We start from the raw sequence: 22,541 nt of genomic DNA on the forward strand, positions 1-22,541 counted from the left end.
GACCCGAGAGGTTTTTTGTTAGTTTTAACAATTACCACAAGGAATTTCTTCTAAAGACGAGAGAACTACCCTGAGAAATTCTGTGCGTTGAGGATAGTTAGTGAATTTTGCTGAGTGCTGTGGCTATTGAAGGAAATGGTATTGTCTTGGTTGTTGGCATTTTATAATTGTTGGGCAGCTGCTTTTTTTTTCTTTTCCTCGAGATAGTCTTGCTCTGTTGCTCAGGCTGGAATGCAGTGGCACGATCTAGGCTCACTGCAGCCTCTTCCTCCTGGGTTCAAGCAATTCTTTGGCCTCAGCTCCCTGAGTAGCTGCGATGACAGGCATGTACTACCATGCCCAGCTAATTTTTATATTTTTAGTAGAGACGGGGTTACACCATGTTGGCCAGGATGGTCTCGAACTCCTGACCTCCTGATCCTCCCACCTCAGCCTCCCAAAGTGCTGGGATTACCGGTGTGAGCCACCGTGCCTGGCCCTGCTTTTTGTGGTAAGAATAACAATCCCTTATTTATATAATGCTTTGTAATTTATCAAGTGCTTTTACATAAACTATCTCATAATTACCATATCTTTTGATAAGTATATATGGTTATATTAAGAATCTTCGACCAGTGAGCAGAAACTACCTACACAGAGTCTCAGAGCAAGAAAATGACGAGCCAGGACTAGAACCTATGTTTCTGGCTGCTAATCCAGTATTCTTGGTACTGTGTTACTTATATTATCAACTTAGCCAGTGTCCCATTCTTTTTATTTTTTTTTTGAGATGGAGTCTAACTCTGTTGCCCAGGCTGGAGTGCAATGGTGCAATCTTGGCTCACTGCAACCTTCGCCTCCTGGGTTCAAGCTATTCTTCTTCCTCAGCCTCCAAAGTCGCTGGGACTACAGGCTTGTGCCACCACGGCCAACTAATTTTTGTATTTTTAGTAGAGACGGGGTTTCACCATATTGACCTCCTAACCAAAGTCTCAAACTCCTGACCTTGTGATGTACCTGCCTTGGCCTCCCAAAGTGCTGGGATTACAGGTGTAAGCCACCGCGCCTGGCTCCAGCCTCCCATTCTTAAGCCTAACTGTGGATTTACTGGACTACTTTTTAATGGTCTGGTCACTGAAGGACTTTTATGAATATTACTTAGTTCTGTTTTATTAGTTCAGGTTTGCACAGACTTGATAGCTATTCATGTATTTGAATAGCTATCTTTTCTTTCTTTCAGATTGTATCATTCCTTTCTGGTAGCTTATGTTGCTTCTTCCGTTTTCATTTTCCCCTTTGCTGTATGTTATGTTTTCCATCCCAGACCTTGTTCTTTATTCTGTACTTGTTACTTAAAACAAAAATTATATCAAACTTTGGAATGTTGTTTTGTTTTTGTATTCATTTTCTCCACTAATGTAGAAATTTTTTTTTTCTTTTTTTTTTTTTTTTTGGTGCCGTGACTTGAATACAAACCTAGTGTAGAAATTTAATTTTGCCTTTCTGTGTACTTTTTCTCTACTGTTTTTTATCTAGAATACTTAGTTCTATCCATTTAAAGAGGATTTGCTAAGCGAAATAATTAATGTAAAGTAGGGTGAAGTGTTCCCTTCATTCAGTTATTTGTTTTCTTAGTATCTTCATACAGAAAAGACTATCTGTAATACAAGTGATAATTTACAGTGCAAAAATTACCCTAAAGAAAGCCACTTGTGGCTAAGCACGGTGGCTCATTCCTATAATCGATTCCTATAATCGCCGCACTTTGGGAGGCTGAGGCTGGCGGATCATCTTAGGTTGGGAGTTTGAGACCAGCCTGACCAACATGGAGAAACCCTCTCTACTAAATACAAAAAAATCAGCCAGGCATGATGGCGCATACCTGTAATCCCAGCTACTTGGGAGACTGAGACAGGAGAATTGCATGAATTAGGGAGGTGGAGATTGTGGTGAGCCGAGATCGTGCCACTGCACTCCAGCCTAGGCAACGAGAGTGCAACTCTGTCTCAAAAAGAAAAAAAAAACCATTTGGTGGCTTGGCGTGGTAGCACAGCCCTGTAGTCCCAGCACTTTGGGAGGCTGAGGCGGGTGGATCACTTGAGATCGGGAGTTCAAGACCAGCCTGGCCAACATGGTGAAACCCTGTCTCTACTGAAAAAAAAAAAAAAAAAAAAAAAAATTAGCTGGCATGGCAGCATGCATCTGTAATTCCAGCTACCCAGGAGGCTGAGGCAGGATAATTGCTTGAACTTGGGAGGCAGAGGTTGCATTGAGCCAAGATTATGCCAGTGAATTCCAGTCTGGGCAACAGAGTGAGACTCCATCTCAAAACAAAAACAAAAAAAGCCATTTGGTCTCTTAATAGTGTATTAGGGGATATTTTATAGGGAGTGTGTTCTATTTCTTTTTTTTCTTTCTAAAACTTACTAATGTACATGTTTTCCCTTTTTGAGGAGTAGAAGTAAGTTACTTGAGCCTGAAGAATTTGAAGTTTGAATTAGGGAGTTAGGAAGGGGGTCTGATTTTAATATTTTAGAAGTATGGTGGATGATAATGGCTTTGGACCTGTTGAAACTAAGGTGCATTACTCTTGTGTAACAGCAAGTACAGAACTGAGCCTAGGCCAGGGAATTGGGACTGGGGTTAGATCTGAGCAAGATCAGCATATAAGTGATGGTGGAGAAAGTAAATTGAGAGGTGAGGTCTCATCCGATTGGTGGAAATTTGGAATTAATAAAGCAGGAGCAGAGTCAGGATAATGGGCTGTTGAAGTTAAAGAAAGTCAGTTTTTAGGTAGAGTTAATGTGTATCCGTGAGGTAGGAAAGAAATGAGACTTAAAGGCTTTGGTGTTTGGTTGTGTTAGAGCTCAGTACACAGTAGGTGCTTAGTAAAGTAACGACTCAGTGATAGGGTGTGAGGACAATCTGAAGAGGGAGTAAGTATATAGAATTGAAAGGTTAAGCAGAGGCCAGGTTTAGGATTTTTTTTTTTTTTTTTTTTTTTTTAATTTTTAGTAGAGACAGGATTTCACAGTATTGGCCAGGATGGTCTCGATCTCCTGACCACGTGACCCGCCTGCCTCAGCCTCCCAAAGTGCTGGGATTACAGGCGTGAGCCACCTGGCCCTGCCTAATTTTTATTTTTTTATTTTTATTTATTTATTTTTTTTGAGACGGAGTTTCACTCTTGTTACCCAGGCTGGAGTGCAATGGCGCGATCTCGGCTCACCGCAACCTCCGCCTTCTGGGTTCAGGCAATTCTCCTGCCTCAGCCTCCTGAGTAGCTGGGATTACAGGCACGCGCCACCATGCCCAGCTAATGTTTTGTATTTTTAGTAGAGACGGGGTTTCACCATGTTGACCAGGATGGTCTGGATCTCTTGACCTCGTGATCCACCCGCCTCGGCCTCCCAAAGTGCTGGGATTACAGGCTTGAGCCACCACACCCGGCCAATTTTTATTTTTTATAGGGAGACCGGGGTCTGTCTGTGTTGGCCTAAGCTAATCTCTAGCCACCTGAGCTCAAGTGATCCTCCCACCTTGACCTCCCCAAAGTGTTGGAATTACAGATGTGGGCTATATTCTCCTAGTTCCAGTTACCCCTCAGGTTTTACTGTGATAAATAGCACAGTAAAACCACAGAGGGGTAACTGGAACTAGGAGAATATTTAAGAAGCTAATACTATAATCCAGGTATCTTTCAAAGTTTAGCTGAGGTGCTAACATTTCTAGGAAGCCTTTTTTATCTTCTAAATAAATTGCCCCCTCCTGTATTTTGTATTTACTTTATGGTTGTCTTTGTATTACACTTGTCATTTACCTATTCTTCAACAGCTTTATTGATATAATTTACCCACATAAAGCTTAATCTATTTAAAGTGTACAGTTTGTTTCTTAGGATGTGTACAAAGTCGTATAACCATTACCATAATTCAAATTTAGAATATTTTCCTTATCCCAAAAGTAAATCTTGAACCCATTGGCAGTTACTCCATTTCCCATCAGCCCTAGGCAACTATTCATCACTTTTATATATTTGCGTATTAGAAAACATTTGATCAAGCTTTTGTAATTTGTATTATGAAGTATATTTTTCACTTCCCAGTGAAAGAGTGTATTTTAACATTTGTATCTCCTGGACCTGCCATTTCTCTACATGCTGTCCCTCAATATCAGCATTACCAATGTTGGAGCAGTGATGATGAGCTGATAAAAGTTAGGTCATTCGTGATTTTTTTTTTTTTTTTTTTTTTTTTTTTTTTGCTACTGCATCCTGGCTCAATATTTGTGATATTTAAAATAACATTTTGGGTGGTACGGGGAAAATGATAACTATATTATCAGGAACCAAGAAAAAAATGAGAGTAAGATGCAAATATAAACCAGGTTTTCAGAAAATTAACTAAAGAAGAAAATAAGGTGATCTTACACACTATACCAACCTATGCTGTCAGTTTCTGGTGAGCACCAATCTTCAACCTGATGCCACCTCACCCCTTCACCTGTCCCTCTTCTATCTATCTTAAAAATCAAACTTGCTTCCTCAGAGAAACTTTTCTGATGCCTCCCTTAAAAAAATAGATTGGATCCCCCATAGTTTGTGTTCACTAAACAGTACTCTTCTCTCCTTCATCACGATATTTATCCCCCTTCCCCACTATAAGCCACGAAAGCAGCAATTATTTGGGTTTTGTCTTGTTAGCTACTCTAAATATTTAATGGATAAATGAATAGTAGCTTTGATAGTGAGTAGTGATAAAGTTTTTTGTTTTGTGTTTTTATAATTTTTGGAGTTAAGGAACATCTACATATCTTTGAAGGCAAAGGGCAAGGAACAAAGATGGAGAATATGAAAATGTACCATAATTCAAGGATCTTGGGGGTAATGTTGTAAGCAAAGGATTAGTGGTAACAAGGCGGCAAGAAGAGGGAAAACAAATCATCCTAGTTGACTGTATTATTGTTGAGCAAAACATACATATGATTTTCAAATATTGGATCTTATTCTACAGTTTATTTATCTCAAAAGTTGGTTTGGAGTAGGGGCTCTTAACCTAGTTCTTAACCACATCTACCCCCCATGAGATCTATGTATTTAGACAGATAAGGAAAATTAACATTTTTATTTTTATGAGCTTCTCACTAAAATCTGGTGTTTATTGATTTTAAGTTTAAGAAACCTCTTGAGTTTTAGCTGAACTTTTGGCTTTTCACCAACAGAAATCATGGATTTTTTTTTTTTTTTTAGTTGGAGTTTTGCTCTTATGGCCCAGGCTGGAGTGCAATGGTATGATCTCGGCTTGCTGCAACTTCTGCCTTCTGGGTTCAAGCGTTTCTCCTGCCCTAGCCTCCGGAGTAGCGGGCATTACAGGCGCCCACTACCACATCTGGCTGGTATTTGCATTTTTAGTAGAGATGGGGTTGGCCAGGCTGGCCTCAAACACCTGACCTCAGGTGATCTGTCTGCCTCAACCTCCCAAAGTGCTGGGATTACAGGCGTGAGCCCCTGCGCTTGGCTAGAAATCAGTTTTGTTTTGCTTTGTTTTTGAGACGAAGTCTCTCTCTTGCCCAGGCTGGAGTGCAGTGGTGCCATCTCAGCTCACTGCAACCTCTGCCTTCTGGGTTCAAGCAATTCTACTGCCTCAGCCTCCCCAGGAGCTGGGATTACAGATGCCCGCCACTACGCGCGGCTAATTTTTGTATTTTTAGTAGAGATGGGGTTTCACCCTGTTGGCCAGGCTGGCCTCGAACTCTTTAGGTGTTCCACCCGCCTCGGCCTCCCAAAGTGCTCAGCTTACAGGGTTGAGCCACTGTGTCTGGGCCAAAATTGATTCTTTAAAAGCAATTTTGTGGTAGCTCAGTTTCACTGCAACTGATTTTCTTCATAATGCCGTATAATTTATTTTATGCATTTAAAACATTCTAACAAGAGATCTATGGGGAGAAGTGGTATCTATGGTTTTGAGAATATATCTCTGTGTCATGAATGGCAAATAGCTGTTAAGAATGGCATACACAAATATGAGTGTATAGGAAAGTTTGTTTTTCTTTTTCTTCTTTTTTTTTTGTTTGTTTGTTTGTTTGTTTGTTTGTTTGTTTCAGGTTGCTTAGAAATATAAGCACATACTTTTTTTTTTGGGGATGGAATTTCACTCTGTCACCAGGCTGGAGTGCAGTGGCATTATCTCTGTTCACTGCAACTTCTGCCTCCCGGGTTCAAATGATTCTCCTGCCTCAGCCTCCCAAGTAGCTGAGACTACAGGTGCGTACCACTATGCCCAGCCAATTTTTGTATTTTTAGCAGAGACGGGGCTTCACCATGTTGGTCAGGATGGTCTCGATTTCCTGACCTTGTGATCCGCCTGCGTCGGCCTCCCAAAGTGCTGGGATTACAGGAATGAGCCACCATGCCCGGCTGACTGTTAACAGCTTCTAATATGGCTTTTCATTATTTCACTCAGCAAATGTTTTGAACATTTCTTGTATATGCTGGGAATACAGTATTGTGAACAAGACAAACATAATGGCTATTAAATTGGTAGTCTGAAGGGGAAGATCTACATTAAACAAATTTTTTTTTACTGCTATTTTTGTCCTAGTCTTAGTGATGGAACTAAAATATATTTGGGTACTTTAAATTGCATATTACGATAATTACACTGATTTATTCTGGAATATTCTAGGTCTCATAGCAATACTTAAATTTTTTTTGAGATAGAGTTTCGCTCTTGTTGCCCAGGCTGTAGTGCAGTGGCGCCATCTCAGCTCACCGCAACCCTCACCTCCCGGATTCAAGCGATTCTCCTATCTCAGCCTCCCAAGTAACTGGGATTACAGGCATGCGCCACCATGCCTGGCTAATTTTGTATTTTTAGTAGAGACAGGGTTTCTCCATGTTGGTCAGACTGGCCTCAAACTCCTGACCTCAGGTGATCTGGCCTAGGTGATCCACCTACCTTGGCCTCCCCAGGTGCTGGGATTACAGGCATGAACCACATGCCTGGCCAATACTTAAATATTTTTATATGAAAAAATATGTATTTTTTTTCCCAGGTACTCCCAATTTCATGGAGAGATTTTTCAGAAAAAAGAAAACCCCTAACTTGAAATTTCCAGTTATAGTGTGACACTTCCTTTTTCTTTTCTTTTCTTTCTTTCTTTCTTTTTTTTTTTTTTTTTTTTTTTACTCTTCCTAATTGGTAACCATGTCATGGTGATTCTTTCCCATACTCCTCTATTTCCATATTGTATACTGATGCCAAGGCTAATTAATATTGGTTTTGATTATGTCTCAGCCACAAACTATAGTAATACATCCCCCAGTTATTTACAGCATGTAAAGCTCACTAGCCTTGCACTGAATAATCTATACTACAGCTTCAATCTATCTACTACCTTGACTCTTCCTTTTATGACAGCCCGTGCTCCAAAATGGTTTGCCCCTGCCTGGTAAGCCCTTTTCTACCTTTCTTATCAAAATACTATTCATCCTTCAGGATCTGACTGGCAGCAGACTATTTTCCTAAAATACCTCTTTAGGCAGATTTAGTTCTCATTGATCTTTTGTCTGAATTGTGTTAGTATTTTTTGTCAGCCTCACTGACTTTTGCATGTATTGTCTTATATTTGTGCTTTTTTGTATATCTTAATTTTTAAATTGGATATGCGTTTAGAGGAAAGGACATAAGAGCAGAGAGAGAGATAGAACTTGCCTTATCTTGGCATCATCTTCAGACCTTAGATACTTTTTTAATGCTGTAAGTAATGATGGTTGTATAAATTGTGAATTTATTCTTCAGCCTACTTTTAGATAACACTGAAGTCTAAAGGTATAGATTTGAAACAAATGGAAAATGAGATCCCTGAACATTTTGTCTTTATTTTTATTTTTTTACTTTCACCCATTAAATTACTTGAATTTTTTTTTTTTATATTTTGTAACCATTAGGAAGGGTAAGGTCCAAATCAACTGGAGTACTTTTTTTAGTCTCATAAATACCTGATTACCTGCAATATGCAAAAGTGTACAGTCACTTTACCACAGTACACTTAGTAGCAACACATCTTGTGCTTAAAACCTGTGTTTCAGCGAGGCGCAGTGGGTCACGCTTGTAATCCCAGCACGTTGGGAGGCTGAGGCGGGCGGATCACAAGGTCAGGAGTTCGAGACCAGCCTGTCCAATATGGTGAAACCCCGTTTCTATTAAAACAACAACAACAACAAAACCTGTGTTTCTAGTTTGAAGTCCTAGAAAGTAGAGAATAAGAGTGAGGTTTTTGTGTTGGTGTTTCAGACTATAAACTTAAATGGCCTCAGAGAATTGGGTTAGTGCTTGTTCATTACTTAGGTTCCATGAAGACTATTTAAATAAAAATAAAGCTGTAACCCAGATATAGAGACAAACACCCAAGTAACAGTAGATGAATTTTGTATTGTCAAGAAGGGGTTAATTCTGTGGATACAAGCAATAGTTAATGGCTTTGGGAATTCTAGGAAATGGGAGACCAATGTGGGATAGGTGACATAAGGAAGGTTTCTTTGGCATCTGGGTTTTAAAGTTGGGATTGAAGGTAGAGAAAAAGCTTTCAGCATAGAAGTGGGAAGCATGGAGGTGAAGGTAGAAACTAAGAATAAGTAAGATTGGTATAAGCAGAAGACCATTCCTGGTTCTGAATCTGTGATAATGTCTGAATGAGTTAGTCCAGATGGAAAAGCACAGATGGAGGGTGTGACGTGTTAGCTTTGCAGAATTAAGCTATATATTTTTTGAGACCAAAGGAAGTGTGAAAGATGGAAACACCTGTCTCTTAGGTTTAAGGAGTTAATAGTACCAATCCATAGAGATGAAAGTCCTAGTTATTTTAGAACTACATGGTTGCTCCACAAGGAAAAAGGCCTTTAAAATGCTTTTTTTTCCCTTGCTATTTTCAATGAAGTATTTAATCCTTCCTGACTTTGAGAGTAGTGAATATGTCTTGTGTTCATGAATTTAAGCAAGGATTAAGAATGTCCAGTAATGTGTGTGGTGTTTTTTTTTAAAGTATGCTTCCCAGTTCACCTTATTCTATTTTTTTTTTTTTTTTTTTGAGACAGAGTCTTGCTTCATCACCAGGCGCCAGGCTGGAGTGCAGTGGCACAATCTCAGCTCGCTGCAACCTCCGCCTCCCGGGTTCAAGCAATTCTCCTGCTTCAGCCTCCAGAGTAGCTGGGACTACAGGCGTCCGCCACCACACCCAGCTAATTTTTGTATTTTTAGTAGAGACGGGGTTTCACCATGTTGGCCAGGATGGTCTCATCTGTTGACCTTGTGATCCTCCAGCCTCAGCCTCCAAAAGTGCTGGGATTACAGAGTGAGCCGTTGCTCCCAGCCCATTCTTTCCAGTTTCTAATTTTTTTTTTTTTTTTTTTGAGACGGAGTTTCGCTCTTGTTGCCCAGGCTGGAATGCAATGGCGTGATCTCGTCTCACCGCAACCTCCGCCTCCTGGGTTCAGGCAATTCTCCTGCCTCAGTCTCCTGAGTAGCTGGGATTACAGGCACGCGCCACCATGCCCAGCTAATGTTTTGTATTTTTAGTAGAGACAGGGTTTCACCATGTTGACCAGGATGGTCTCGATCTCTTGACCTCGTGATCCACCCATCTCGGCCTCCCAAAGTGCTGGGATTACAGGCTTGAGCCACCGCGCCCGGCCTCCAGTTTCTAATTATTAAGGGAGTTGGAGGCTTACATACAAGTGATTTTGTTAGAGGCTTACTTTGCAGATGATTTCTTTAAAAAATGCTTTATGAAATCTTGTTAATTGCATGAAAATATAAAGTCTGAATTTGTGCCTTTTACATTACAGGTTTGTGTTTGGGCTTAGATGGATGGTTGTAACATTTGCTCATTTTTTAGTTTTATATCTGAGTCATCAGTGGAAACCTGTCTAGAGCTGGATTGTAGTCTTATAAATGAGTTGATTTATGCCTTCCCTTTTGCCTGTTTGAGTTTTTGTGCCTTCTTATTTCCTTAGCTCTTTCTGGATTTGGTGTTCTTGTTTTCTTAAAAGCCTCGGTAAATTAGATTTATATTAAACACTTACTAGAACTTTTATTAGTGTTGAACATTTATAATGGCAGTTTTGTGACAGCTCTCTAGCCCAGATTTGCCTGTCCCATACAAAGGAGGAGGAAAAAAATAACAGAAGAAAATAGAAAAAGAGAAAGGAGAAAGCAGCTTATTTGCTTTATCAGTTACCTTTTAATACTGTCATTTATGTTACCCAAAGCATCACTATGAGCTTCTTTCAAGTAAATATATCAGTGAATGTGAAAGGTGTTGAATTCCAATAGGGAGAATAAAAAGTGGAAGAGGGAAAATAGCAGCTTTAGTACACTGTTTCAGATTCAATACAGACAAAACTGGCTGTTTTGGCTGAGTGCAGTAGCTCACACCTGTAATCCCAGCACTTTGGAAGGCCAAGGCAGGAGGATCACCTGTGGTCAGGAGTTTGAGACCAGCCTGGCCAACATGGCAAAATCCCATCTCTACTAAAAATACAAAAATTAGCCCGGGTATGGTGACAGAGGCCTATAATCCTAGCTACTTGGGAGGCTGAGGCATGAGAATTGCTTGAACCCAGGAGGCAGAGGTTGCAGTGACTGAAGATGGCATCACTGCACTCTAGCCTGGGGGACAGAGTGAAAGACTCTATCTCAAAACAAACAAACAAGAAAACAAAAAACTGGCTCTTCTGCTGTCATGTTGCCACGTTTGTTTTTTAGCTGGTGGGGAAGACCTCTAAAAGGTTAAGCAGACACTCTTTCCTTACTAGGTTATCATCTTTTTTTGCAAAGAGAATGTAGAAATGGATTTGATTTTGTGTGCTTGGCAGTTATCCATTTGTCAGGTTTGGGAAGTAATTCTCAAGGACAATTGAAGCAAAAGCCGTAGGAAGGAACTGAACTTTTTGAGCTTATAATCCTCTTAGGATCTGTTACTCTCAACATAAGATTCTAGGGAGCATATTTATTGTACCTGACTACAAGACCTAGCAGAATAGGTCTGAAATTAAAGCAAACTGATATGGGGCTTCCCCCCCCCCCCTTTCTTAGGTACTGTGCCATCATTTCTGCGGTTTTGGTAGATGCCATAAAGAGTTAATGGGTGCCCAGGACCACTAGTTAGAATAGACTATTTTCTTAAAGAAGAGGCAGAGTAGCACATCTATATAGTTATCTTTACATTTTCTAGAAAAATTCATACTTTGGTTTTAATACTGATTTAACATTTGCCTTAAATAACATTTGGTCAGAGAAGGAAAACTATCTTATTCTTAGGGTTGATGATTTTTTTGAAACTTGGTGATATTAAGTGATAGCTTTTTTATAATACTCTTTCTTCTTTTGTTTCGTTAGGTGGTATGGTCAGGAAAAAGACTACAATGTACTAGTCATGGATCTTCTGGGACCTAGCCTCGAAGACCTCTTCAATTTCTGTTCAAGAAGGTTCACAATGAAAACTGTACTTATGTTAGCTGACCAGGTATGTGAAATTTTGATTAGAATGTAAACCGAGAATAGTACTGTTGACTGGAATTTCGTCATTCATGAATCAGAGTATTAAAATCCTATGCATCACTATTTAGCCTTAGCATAGGCAAAGATAATAATATGACTTGTAGATATTTTCCTATGGGTATAAAACAAAAACTGGAATTATTTTGGTTTCTTACTCATCTGTAGACTAGTAGTTTTTTTTTCAATCTGCTCCTTGAGATGAAGTTTTAGTGTCAAATATAGCATGTTATTCTTGTAAGATTTTGTTTGGAGAAAGAGTTCAGAGTGTATGTATGCATATATTTGTAGATAAATGTATATTGATATTTTGGTTCAATTAAGCAAATTGAATATTATGTATTATGTGTGGGACTCTTAGAAAAGCTATATTTTTGAGAATAAAAAGGTTCTGAAGTAATTTAAGGAAGAATTTTTTTTGACCAAGTAGATGCTACCTGGAGTAGTGGATTCTCAGCCATTTCTTAAGACCCAGGAAATTTTGGAGATGTCATGAATTAGATTGATGCATTGGCTGTAGGTTAGATTAAATGGTTTTTACAGCTGAAGTTTGGATATTTGATCTTTTTTTTTTTTTTTTCCCCCCTAAAGATGAGATTTTTCCATGATGGCCAGGCTCGGCTTGAACTCCTGACCTCAGGTGATCCACCCACCTCGGCCTCCCAAAGTGCTAGGATTACAGGCGTAAGCCACCATGCCCGGCTATTTGATCTTAAGAAATGAGAAAGATAGAGTAAGGAACAAACCTTAAGGCAAAAGATAATACATTAAGATAATAATTGGTAAATATCGAGAAATTTATAATTTTTGATCAGTATTACCTTTAAGGGCAGGAAAAAGTTGGAAATGCTTCAGGCTAAATTCAGTGTGCTTATAAAAATACTGTGAAGAGAATGACATTTAAAAATATAGATTCTATATCATAAAATAAGATAAATAGAATTGGTATTTGAGGTGGAATTTTAGTAAGTTTGTAAATTCGGAGGGATAAAGAGAAGTACGTTATTGGGCACAAAAATACAGTAAGGAAGAGTAAGTTCTAGTATTCCATAGTATGGTAGGAAAATTATAGTTAACAATAGCTAATCGTTTATTTCAAAATAGATAGAAGGGTAGAATTGCAATGTTCCCCAACACAACATAAATCTTTGAAGTACTGGATATCCCAGTCACCCTTATTTGATCATTACACATTGTATATATGTATTAAAATATTACATATACCCCATAAATATATAAACAACTATTATAGATCAATGAAAAAACTTTGTAATTCAAAGGATTAGAAAGTAGTGCTCATTTTCTGTAATCAGCACCTGATAGTTCCCAAGCTTCTTAACCTAAAAAGGACTAAGTGGCTCAAGCAAATGTGAGCAAATTGTCATCAATTTGTGACACAAAAAACTCAAGCATTAAAAGTGTCCTGGCACACTGGCTCACACCTGTAATCCTGGCACTTTGGGAGGCTGAGACAGGAGGATCTCTTGAGTCCAGTAGTTCAGGCTACAGTGAGCTATAATAATGCTACTGCACACCAGCCTGAGCAATGGAGCAAGACCCCATCTCCTTTAAGTTAACAGCCTTTAATATGGGCCAGGTTTGGTGGCTCATGCCTGTAGTCTCACTCAGCACTTTGAGAGGCCAAGGCGGGTGGATCACCTGAGGTCAGTAGTTTGAGACCAGCCTGGCCAATATGGTAAAACCCCATCTCTACTAAAAATACAAAAATTAGCTGGGTGTGATGACTCACCGCTGGTAATCCCAGCTACTCAGGAGGCTGAGGCATGAGAATCGCTTGAACCCAGGAGGTAGAGGTTGCAGTGAGCTGGGATTGCACCACTGCACTCCAACCTGGGGGATAGAGCCAGACTCTGTCTTCAAAAAGAAAAAAGCCTTTAATGTGTTTCAACTAATATATATGAGTGAATCCTAATAAAAGAATTATGGCTTATATTTTGTATGTTCAGTAACATGTAAGTATCTATACATTGAACATGTATTGAGAGCCTACCATTGGACTTAGCGTTGGGGGTTGGGGTGGCAAAAAATAAGAATTAGTCTCTTCCCTCTAGAAAGAAACTTAAAGTCTAGTAGAGAAAGATGGTAAAATAGGATGTTCCATCTTTGTTGTAGAGTTGTAGCAGTCTTTGTTGGGTACACGGGTAACAAATGTGAAAAAATGTAATTCTGAGAGAGGGAGATACCAGAAAGCTTTCAGTTAAGGTGGTTAACACCTAAGTCTTGCTCTGTAGATGATAGGTAACAGGTGGCAGAGATTACTGGTTTGGCTTCAGAAGACATTTGTCAAGGTAGAAGAGTACAATTTAGAATCTGTGATTCATGATAATAAAAGCTCTGGGGGAAATGGGGACAAATAAAAAATAGAATCCTAACACATACTACTGAGAAGAGCAAGAACATATGGATAGAAAGATAATATTGGCAGTCTTTGGATATGGAATATATTTAAAAATACAACTTCTAAGTAAGTGTCTTACAGAAAAGATAGAGGCTGGGTGTGGCGGCTCACGCCATAATCCCAGCACTTTGGGAGGCCGAATCGGAAGGATCACTTGAGCCTAGGAGTTCAAGACCAGCCTAGGCAACATAACAGTACCTTCCTCTCCACAAAATATAGAAAAATTAGCCAGGCATGTCTCTAGCCCCAGCTTCTTAGGGGGCTGAGCTGAGAGGATCACTGGAGCCCCAGAGGTTGAGGCTGCCATGAGCTGTGATTTCGCCACTGCACTCCAGCCTGGGTGACAAAGTGAGACCCTGTCTGAAAACAAAAACAAAAACTTCTATTGTGTACAAGATATGCCATAAACAGTCAAAATAAAAAGTATTTATATCTATTTACATAAGGATAAAAGGTTGTTTGTTGTCTGATGAGCACTCCTAAAAGTTAACAAGAAGACAACAAGCCGAAAGAAAAATAGGCAGAGTGTAGCTTGACAGTACATGGAAGAGTAAATCCTCATAGAAGGACTGGGCGCAGTGGCTCACACCTGAAATCCCAGCACTTTCGGAGGCCAAGGTGGATGGATCACTTTAGCCCAGGAGTTTGAGACCAGCCTGACCAACATGGTAAAACCCCATCTCTACTAAAAATACAAAAAAATTACCTGGGCGTGGTGGCGAACACCTGTAATCCCAAGTACTCAGGCTGAGACAGGAGAATCGCTTGAACCCAGGAGACAGAGGTTGCAGTGAGCCGAGATAGCCTGGACAACAGAGTAAGACTGTCTCAAAACAAAAACAAAAACACAATCTACTCCTAAATCCAGACCAGGCATGGTGACTCAAGCCTATAATCCTACCACTTTGGAAGTTTGAGGCAGGAAGATCACAGGAGTTCAAGGGAAGCTGGGCAACATAACAACATCTTGTCTCTACCAAAAATTAAAAATTAGCTGACGCAAAAAATTGGGTTGAGAGTGATGGCATTGCACCTATAGTCTCAGTTACTCCAGAGGGTGAAATGGGAGGATCTCTGGAGTCTGGAAGGTTGAGGCAGCCCGGAGTCATGGTCCCTTGACTGCACTCCAACCTAGGTGACAGAGCAAGACCCTTTCTCAAAAAAAGAGTAAATCCAAATTGTTACAGTCTGTTGTGAAAGGCAGTGTGATATTATCTACCAAAATGAAAAATACACCTTTCAACCCAGCAACTCCCTATAATTGTAGGGGATTTGAAGCCCATAGAAATAAAAGCACTAGTAGGTAAAGATATATGTCTATTAATAGCATTATTTATAATAGGAAAAAATGGAAAACTGTGAGAATACTGTGAGTTGGGGAAGACTTAACATCTCTACCATAGACTATCTGTAGCCATTAAAAATAAATATTTGAGCTATAGCATTTGACTTTGCATAATTTCCAAGAAATTGATTAAGGAAAGCTTTTTAGAATGGCTTGTTTGATATTTAACTTTCGAATGGGATTATATAAGAATTGTAACAACTGCTTATAGCTTTACCTGCCAATCTGTCAACATCCCTCACTCCCAAGTATTTGTGTGTCTCTGTGTGTATGTATATCTTGTAACATGGAAATACCAGGCCATTTTAACAGGTTACTTTAGAAGGCCTAGGATTGAGTGTGGAAAACTTTCTTAATTTCCTTTGTTGTAGCAACTGATACAATTCCAAAGGTATTCCGTTTATTATTTGAAAATCACAAACACCAAGTCTTCCTGTGGGGTTAGACCCTGTCATGATTTTAATCATTAATACTAGAAGGTAAAGCCAAAGGACACAGCAGGTATATGCTTAGAGATCCATTAATGTAGAAATAAATGGAGACCTTAGTTGTCCTTTCCGTTTCATTTTTTCTAACACTGTCTTTGTGAACTCTAAATAATTGAGATACGTAATACTTAAGAAATATGTTGATTTTCATTTACTGCTTAACTCAATTATCTCTCCTTTTTTTCAGATGATCAGTAGAATTGAATATGTGCATACAAAGAATTTTATACACAGAGACATTAAACCAGATAACTTCCTAATGGGTATTGGGCGTCACTGTAATAAGGTTAGTCAAATGCTCTTTGCATGAAAGAACAAAGAGTAAAGTTTTGACAAGAATTGCTTTGGTACATTTTTCAATCTTTAAAAAGCCATAGTAAGTTGAATTTGCTGTTGACAATTGCTTTAAAAGATTGTGCTATAAATATAATCAGCTAACTCCATTAACTTAGTAACTTGAAATAAATTCTCTTCAACTTACCCAACCGAGGTTAGTTACCTATATGGAAATGTAAAATTCTAAGGGCTGTATAACGAACTGTAGTTGTCTAAGTTATTTAACTATTGAACAGTTGCATCTATTTTTCATTCACAAAAATAGCAAAAAAAAAAACCCATATTCTTTTCTTCCTGAATGCTAAAAACCAGATTTTAACCTTTGGCTCTGAAGTGTGGGTTTTTAAAATATATGTGCTTGTGCCAGTGTGGGAACACTGACTTATCTGTTACCATGGTGTTAGCAGTTGCTGACTGAGCATGGTTGATAATGAGAATTCTTCAGTCCTTGAATTTGTGTATTTAAAAGGATAACTTTTGGGCCTGCTTCAAAAGTCGTTGACAGTTTTTTACTTGGGTGCCAAGTTGGGTGAGTTCTTCACTCCTTCTTCTCCCTTTAAAGGAAAATATAGACAAGTGAAATGAACACTCATACAACAAAACTAGTGTTCATTTGGGGTCTCTGAGAGTGGTTCAACTTATGGGGTGATTGGGCTTTAGCTAGTGACGCATGATTGCAGTTAGAAACTAATTGTGTTGACCTTTTTTTTCTGTAATGATTAGTCTTATTGAGTGAATTGCTTTCTTTTATCAATTCTATGTTGAGCTCGGGCAGACAGGCAGCATTGGCAATGCACTAAGCATGTTGTGATCTGATGATCTATCTGATAGAAATTGTCAACTTCAGGACAACTTGGGGGCTTTTTTGTTTTTTGTGGTTTTTTTGTTTTGTTTTTGAAAGGAAGGTGCCCATTTGTTTTACTAAACTATTAGGGAATGTTTGGTGTTTTTAGGTCTAGCTATCAATGTTTACCTTTGTTTGCCTGTATGAATGCCAACTGGGAGCCATTACCATTAGAATTGGTGTTATTTGTTAATGTGAGATACTGATGTTGGTCTGACCAGGTTTTAGGAAATTAATTTTTTATTTGTTGAGCTTTAAATAATGAAAGGTGTTTGAATATACGCATAACTTGTCATTCCCAAATTGCATTAAAAAATATTTTATAGCTTTTCTCTCAAGTTTCCAGGTTTTTAACTGTTACTGTAAAGCCTGGTAATTTAATTGAAAAAAAAATTACTGATCTTGTTTTGTCCGTTTGACTCCAATCTTCTTGGCCATTTCCCAGCTCTCTCCTTCCCTTTTTCTTACCCCTAAAAACCCATTATCACCTTGTGATTTCTGTTCTGCATCGTTGATATTGCAGTACATGGTTTTTGCCTTAAATTTAAATGATGACCTAGATATCACTTTGCCTTCCCCGCTATAACCCCCTTAAGAATAGTTTGTTAATCACATAGTTGTCTTAAGGAAGCCTAAGTTTCCTAGTGGTAAAAACCTTTTTAGGAGGTTTAGGTCTCCTTTTCTCCTTGCAGATATTAAAAGAATTTTGTGGAGATGTTTGCTGTTTAACACAGTTTTAGAAAGGCCCTGGAGTAGAACCAAAGTGTTTTACTCAACTAAGATTCAAATACTAAATGTTGCTCTTGAACATTTTTAGATTAGTTTTTGTTTATGTAGTTGATTTTTAGTGCTTTCTGTATTTGTAGTTTGAAAAATGCCAGTTGTGTCAGACTGGATTCTTTGGTCAGCTTGTTCCAGTAGTTTTCTATTCACGGGGTAAAAAAGATTTTGGGGGGCTTTTGAGGACAATTTTTAAAGTTGAATTTCTTATTTGGAAAATTGTTCTGAATTTGATATTTAGGAGTGGCCACTCCAATCTTAGTGAATTTGCTCATCTCTTCCTGTAATCAGCCCTGCATGCTTACGAAAATAAATTTTAAGGTGACTAAATGCCTTCTACCTCTTCCTTACTGAAGATTTTTTTCCCCCGTACAATCTTTTTTTGGGGGGGGAAGGGCAGATTGTGGTACCAAAGATTACAGATCTAAATTCCCCATTTTTGATTAAAAAAATTAAAGAGCCAAATGTCACCATTGCTATCCCTGTTTCAGGCAGTGACACAAAATAGTGGCATTAAAAACCTGAGTAATTTCCAGAATTCAAATGTTCTTGAGTATGTGATTCTTATTTGGAAAACTGAGAAGCTACAGTGCTTGGTGGAAGAAGGATGGCATTTGGCTACCCTGTTCTTTCTCTAATGCCTCGGTGTTGCCTGTCTGCGCCGGCCATTGTTGCAATGTAAGCAATACTGTTTGATGCACTGCCACCCTCTATTGTCTGTTTAGTGTTTAGAATCTCCAGTGGGGAAGAGGAAAAGAAGCATGACTGTTAGTACTTCTCAGGACCCATCTTTCTCAGGATTAAACCAGGTCTGAAACTGTCTCCTATTCCAACCTCAATCCCAAATTCATGTGCTTTTCTTTTTTATTGTTTTATTTTGATGATTTTTGTTTTGTTTTAATTCTGGAGAATGTAGATCTTGCTCAAGCACCTCTTACGTTGGCATTATTCAGACATACTTGGCAAACATAACATTACTAAGATATTTCTTTGTGGCTTTTGCTTAAAACTTGTAAAGTTTAGAAAAAAGCTAAATGAAAATAGGATATGTTTAGATCTCTAACATACATATGAGGAAATGATGTTGGTCTAGTATTGAAATTGTTTACCTAATAGTGAACTTGAGATAGATTGTTAGATTTTAAAAATGTATTTGGAGTTACACAACTTAATGCACGAAATATATTTAAATTCAGTTCATCCGTGCTGTATAATGAATATATTCTACCTCACTTCTCTTCCCCTTCCCTAAGGAACTTCAGGTAAGTGTAGATCAGATTTCAGATCTAGTGTTTCTAAAACTTACTTCCTCAGTCTGTATTCTGAACTTCTAGCAAATGGATATTTACAGAGCATTATATGCTCTGGAACTAGAAGATACTGCATTCCTAACAATATAACAATAACATAGCTTAAGCACTTATCAAGCTATATGGTAGAATACCATTAGTAATACATTGAAATAAATTAAATTTAGTTTTTGGCAGGCTGGATAAACACCCTACTAATTTTCTAAATGTGCAAGAACTCTTCATATTTTCTTATGCTTTTGTCGAAGTTAGATAGCTTTTTTTTTTTTTTGAGATGGAGTTTCGCTCTTGTTACCCAGGCTGGAGTGCAATGGCGCGATCTCAGCTCACCGCAACCTCCGCCTCCTGGGCTCAGGCAATTCTCCTGCCTCAACCTCCTGAGTAGCTGGGATTACAGGCACGTGCCACCATGCCCAGCTAATTTTTTGTATTTTTAGTAGAGACGGGGTTTCACCATGTTGACCAGGATGGTCTCGATCTCTTGACCTCGTGATCCACCCGCCTCGGCCTCCCAAAGTGCTGGGATTACAGGCTTGAGCCACAGCGCCCGGCCTAGATAGCTTTTTTATCACAAAATTTAGGTATATAAATTTTCATGCTCCTGAGCAAATGAATCTTAATCATTCAGTTTAGTATACAGTGAAAAGGAGATATTGGCATGAGTAATCAAAAAACATACTTTGTAATACCTTAATTATCCACATGTATCATCTGAATAATCATTTAATCCTTTTCCATACTGCCCAGCTTTATTCCAGGAACCACCTCAAGCTATTACAAAAGGTTTCAGAACTTTAAAGTTATTTTTATTCAGGCAAAGATGTACCAAGTATTGTGACTAGTTAGATAAGGGTTGGGGGAAAGACAGTAGAAGGTGAATAATTAGGTATATTATAAGAATATAATTTTCAAGACTCTAGTTTTATAGTGCCTCATTTTTACTTACCCATTCACATATTTTGCTTACATTTTGTAGCATCATTTAATAATTTACATAGAAAGTTATATTAAATCGTTTAGATTTTGTACATGCAGGTTAGCTATGTTTTTAGTGAAGTGACCTTGTGAATATTTTGGAAGGTCAAGGGGAATTAGGACCCCTGGTTAGGAAAAAAAAATGCAAGCACTAAACACTAAAATTAGCAACAATAATTTGAAGAAAATGTGCCTCTATTCAATGGAATTATCCCCCTTCCCCCATTTTTTTTTTTTTTTTAGAAGGAGTTTCACTCTGTCGCCCAGGCTGGAGTGCACCATGCAATGGCGAGATCTCAGCTCACTGCAACTTCCACCTTCCAGGTTCAGGCAATTCTCCTGACTCAGCCTCCTGAGTAGCTGGGATTACAGGCATGCACCACCATGCCCAGCTAATTTTTATATTTTTAGTGGAGATGGGATTTCACCATGTTGGCTAGGCTGGTGTTGAACTCCTGACCTCAAGTGATCCACTTGCCTTGGCCTCCCAAAGTACTGGGATTACAGGCGTGGGCTGGTGTTGAACTCCTGACCTCAAGTGATCCACTCGCCTTGGCCTCCCAAAGTACTAGGATTACAGGCGTGAGCTACTACGACGGCCAAATTATCCCCTATTTATCAACTCATTTCCATGTGCCTTTGAAGAATAGGCTGCATTTTAAAATGGGCACAAGTTTTACTCATAACATGTAATTAGTAAAAAGCCACAGAAAAGGAGCTTGACCCACTGAAGAAGTACCTGTGTCTTTGCACATAAAAGCCTGTCATAAAAATATATTATCTTATGCTTATTTGATACTGACTTTTCCTCATTTGATTCTGCCTTTACATATTTATAGCTTTTTGGTTGTATCCTTGGCATGATGTGGTTTCATGTAAACACTTCTATTATATGTTTATTAGTTTTTTATTTTATTTTTGAGACAGAGCCTTGCTCTGTCACCCAGGCTGGAGTGTAGTGGTGCCATCTTGGCTCACTGCAACCTCCACCTCCTGGGTTCAAGCGATTCTCCTGTCTCAGCCTTCTGAGTAGCTGGGATTACAGGCCCGCACCACCCCAACCAGCTAATTTTTTTGTATTTTTAGTAGAGATGGGATTTCCTTATATTTGGCCAGGCTGGCCTTGAACATCTGACCGCGTGATCCGCCCAACTAGGCCTCCCAGAGAGCTGGGATTATAGGCGTGAGCTCCTCACCCAACCTATGTTTATTAGTTTTAAACTGCAAAGTGTATAGAAAGAGCTACTAAAGAAGCTTGATAGGTACCCAAAGGTAATGAACTACCAAGAATTTTATTTCCTTTTTAAATTTTAAGTAGTTTCCTATTCAGTTGTTTGCTGAGAATAGGCTATCTTTGTTCAGTAGTAAAATTTTTTTCCTGACATATTTTCAGTTTTTGTAAAAGGAGAACATTTAAAATTATTTGCTTTTTAAATTTTTGTTTTTATATTAAAGATTAAGATGTTTAAGAAGATAGTGTTTATATATTTATAGTTTCTTGATAAACAAGCTTTCCTCCTTTAGCGATGTGGGAGGAAAGAACTCTCCAGTGAACCCTGAATTTTTATAAAGCAGTCTTTTGGTTGTGAGAAAGTATCTGGTTATTTAGTAACAAATGAAGCTATTGAATGTAGATTTAGGCATGAATGAAACTGTTAGACATACTTATGTCAGAGCTCTTCCCTTTTGTCCTTCATTTAAAAGTGCCAAAGGAAGCAATCCTAGAAAATGTGCACTAGAGGAAATTCTATGTACTAATTACTCTTCATTCAAAGTCTACATATTTCTCAGAGATATTTTTAAAATACCATGAAGCTGAATGTCCTTTTGTGTTTATTTTCCCCATGTTTTGTTTTCACTATGAATCTGCGGAACTTAATCATCATTTTTGTTTTGCTTAATAAATGTATTTTGCTCATTTTAATATTTGTGTATTGAGCTGGTTTTCATATCAAGAGAAACTTAAAGTATGAACTTTATTTCTTAGTGTTTTACAACACTAATTTTCCTATAATTATTTGATTGCTTAGGTTTATCTTATTACTTGGAGAGTTTTCATCATCTAGTAACATTTACTAATAATTTAGTCTTCATTCTTTTATAGTAAACTAAGTAAAAATAAGTATCTCGTCAACATGGTGACTGAAGCTCAAATGTCAGTGTCTTATTGTTCAGAGTATAATTGAGAATAGGTTATAATGCTTGGCTGAAATAGATGTTACTCATGCTCCTAAGAGAGGTACTTGGTCAGATCTTTATAACCTAAATCAGTAACTTGCTTTATTTATTTATTTATTTATTTATTGACATGAAATCTGCAGGTTAGGTGATTGAGTTTTCCTGCACATCACAAATTACAAACTGGCAAAAGGGACAAAATAGCCTAATGGAGAAAAGAACTACAAAATGCAGGAATAACTAGAGAACAATAGACTAGGTCTATATAGTTTAAGGGAACATATACCTGCCCAGCTTAATAATGTTGTAGATTAACTATTATTAAAATATAG

The 22,541-nt window shown here is 38.3% G+C and overlaps 1 protein-coding gene across 6 annotated transcripts in view; it reads left to right on the plus strand.

The window, feature by feature from the left end:
• Nucleotides 1–22,541, plus strand: part of CSNK1A1 (casein kinase 1 alpha 1) — a 60,455-nt gene that overhangs the window by 16,988 nt on the left and 20,926 nt on the right. For 3 of the 6 annotated variants that reach the window (XM_032250261.1, XM_032250263.1, XM_032250262.1), the window contains exons 3-5: nucleotides 11,376–11,502; nucleotides 15,974–16,072; nucleotides 18,472–18,555. In XM_032250261.1, coding sequence (XP_032106152.1) covers nucleotides 11,376–11,502; nucleotides 15,974–16,072; nucleotides 18,472–18,555 — 310 coding nt within the window. The remainder of the gene's footprint in view (nucleotides 1–11,375; nucleotides 11,503–15,973; nucleotides 16,073–18,471; nucleotides 18,556–22,541) is intronic. The other 3 variants (XM_032250264.1, XM_032250265.1, XM_032250266.1) reach the window with 2 other exon arrangements.

This window comes from Sapajus apella, unplaced genomic scaffold (assembly GCF_009761245.1).
Source record: "Sapajus apella isolate SASKATOON/1434 unplaced genomic scaffold, GSC_monkey_1.0 scaffold71, whole genome shotgun sequence".
NCBI classification, from domain to species: domain Eukaryota; kingdom Metazoa; phylum Chordata; class Mammalia; order Primates; family Cebidae; genus Sapajus; species Sapajus apella.